Source organism: Oratosquilla oratoria, chromosome 7, assembly GCF_046742065.1.
Source record: "Oratosquilla oratoria isolate Oo_2021 chromosome 7, ASM4674206v1, whole genome shotgun sequence".
Taxonomy (NCBI): Eukaryota; Metazoa; Arthropoda; class Malacostraca; order Stomatopoda; family Squillidae; genus Oratosquilla; species Oratosquilla oratoria.
Genome location: NC_134783.1, coordinates 10,166,923 through 10,169,344, shown reverse-complemented (window position 1 = coordinate 10,169,344; position 2,422 = coordinate 10,166,923). Strand labels below are relative to the sequence as shown.

Here is a 2,422-nt window from a genome sequence, read left to right as displayed (position 1 = left end):
TCTGTTAGTAGTCACTTAATTTCCCCTCGCGTCTTTTCTTATTCTTATAAGTTTTCCAGTACTTTTTAAGCAGTAGGCCCCATGCCTAGTTTCCTTTAGTCTCGCTAGTTTCCAAGTTCATTAGGCCCCATGCCTAGTTCTTGTCATGTACTTCAAATCAGTCCTGGGGTAAAGAAATTGTACTTTTCTTCCTTCACTGTAATTTCACAGTCTTGTTACACTCAGGATCTCTCTCTCTCGTCTCCTCACACCGTCTCTCGAGATCCCCGTATCCTACGCTAAGCTACCTTCGTCTGACGTCACTAATTTTTTTAGTCCAATCTCCTCTGACTTCTCAAATAAATGTCACTCCTTATAGGCGTGACTTTGAATTCATGCACCAATAGTTTTTCCTCCTTCTCCACCTTTTCTCCAATCTGGAAAGCCGTTACAATGTCACTAGCAATATCGTTTACCTCAGCATTGTCAAACGAAGAATAACTTGCGCTTACAGTTTTGATTACATCATCGATTATAAAACAGTCACCACCGTTGGCGTGTTTACATAGACAAAACGTCGCCTTCGATGTTATCAAACAGTAGGCGTCGAGTCTGAATTGTTGACTCAGCATGTATTTCACCTGATTACCATTCGTACAACTACCGGCCTCTTACAAATAAAATACTTGAATGATATTGTTTTTTTATTTCTCATCAGCGACTACAATACTATCATTAACTTTTATCTTTTTCCGTGGTGGAGACGGGGTATTCTCTCTCTCTCTCTCTCTCTCTCTCTCTCTCTCTCTCTCTCTCTCTCTCTCTCTCTTCTCTCTCTCTCTCTCTCTTGAGACTATATCATTGCTGCATATTTGGGGGGCTTGGCCTGCGGCGCGGGCGCTGCGCGCCCTGGGCTACGCCCACTTTGCATGAAAATAAAACACTTGAATTATATATTTTTTATTTCTCATCAGCGACTACAATACTATCATTAACTTTTATCTTTTTCCGTGGTGGAGACGGGGTACTGTCTTCATCGTCACTTTGCCGCTTGACAACATCCTTGATCTCCTCGATGAACTTTTCCTGGTTTTTAGTTAATTTTTTGAGTACTGATATGATGTCCTTCATTTCTTTTTTCAAAGTAACAGTTTCGGAATCGCTTTCATCTGGGTCGTTATCCTTGTCATCATTGAAAACAAAGTCTGGGAGAATCATCTTTACGGCGTCTTCTTCTGAGATGTTATAAATTTCCTTTGGGATTTCTCTGATTCCAAACTCTGGTTCTTCTTTGGCGATCGCAGAAGTTTCACCGCTAGCAACGACGGCCGGTGGTTCTACTTGAGGACTGGGCGTAGCCTCAACAAAAAGTTCTTTATATACACAGTTGTTCGCAGGCCTTATTATATATTCTCCATTTACATTGTGCCAGCCGGTATAATGAAATAACGAATCCCAGCTCGTTACTCTTGAACACGCCACGTACAGTTGTCCGTGAGCGAAACACTGTACTGAATCCAGAAGTAGCCCGCAACGTTCAAACGTTTGTTCTTGACTCTTATTTATCGTCATAGCATAGCTTAGTTTGACCGGAAATTGCTTACGCTTGAAATGAACTGGAGTATCTTGAGCCTCTAACGTGATTCTAGGTATCATCACTTGCTCTCCGCGGTAACTTCCACCTAATATTTTCCCGACTAAAACATTATTTTTCAAGTTTGTCACTATGATTCTTGTCCCGTTGCATAGCTTCGGTGGGCAAATATTTCGTATGATCATTAGCACACTCCCTACCTTTACCCTAAGCTGATGAGGCGGAAGGGATGGGCTGTCATGGCGTTGAAAACTGAAGTCTGTATATCCGTTCCTTCTTCGACTGCAACATCAACACTATTGTAATGACTTCCTTCTCTTTTAGTTTCTCGTGAATCATCTGATTGATGTTGTCGACACCATCATTCGTAGGTGATACTATAGCTCGTTTTTCAAAATACGACGCGTTCAGGTGGTCATTTTCTATGTCATCATAAACTTTATCAACCAACTCTTGGCGAGATTTGACTCTTACACCAAATTCTTCGTCGGATTCAACGGGACCCTCACTTTGAGATCCCAATTGTAATAATTTCTGAGCAAATAGAATGTTTTTTGTGTCATCCTTCTTCAGACATACATTTTCTGTCAACTCTAACTTTGTCAGATCGTTCCACATATAACTTGACTTGATGCAATGTTCCTCGTTCTTTCCACCGCCTCGGATAACAGGGAGAATTTGTCTGAAATCCCCTGCGCAAACAAACACCTTACCTCCCATAAACTTTTCGTTCTCGAGAACATCTCGTAACGTAATATCAAGTGCGGTCAACGTGTTTTTATTTGCCATCACTATCTCATCCCATACGATCAAAGATGGTGGGATGGGAAAGATTTAAGGAGGACAGCA

At 41.5% G+C, this 2,422-nt stretch overlaps 1 protein-coding gene across 1 annotated transcript; it reads right to left on the bottom strand.

Annotated features, from left to right (window-relative positions):
• Positions 1–1,810: 1,810 nt before the first annotated feature.
• LOC143026743 (uncharacterized) lies at positions 1,811–2,362 on the bottom strand. Its single transcript, XM_076187513.1, has one exon. It carries the CDS (start codon positions 2,360–2,362, stop codon positions 1,811–1,813), a length of 552 nt encoding a protein of 183 aa, XP_076043628.1.
• Positions 2,363–2,422: the final 60 nt, after the last annotated feature.

What these genes read in the sequence shown, in the direction of transcription:
- LOC143026743 (XM_076187513.1), bottom strand. Translation starts at nt 2,362, where the DNA reads ATGGCAAATAAAAACACGTTGACCGCACTTGATATTACGTTACGAGAT.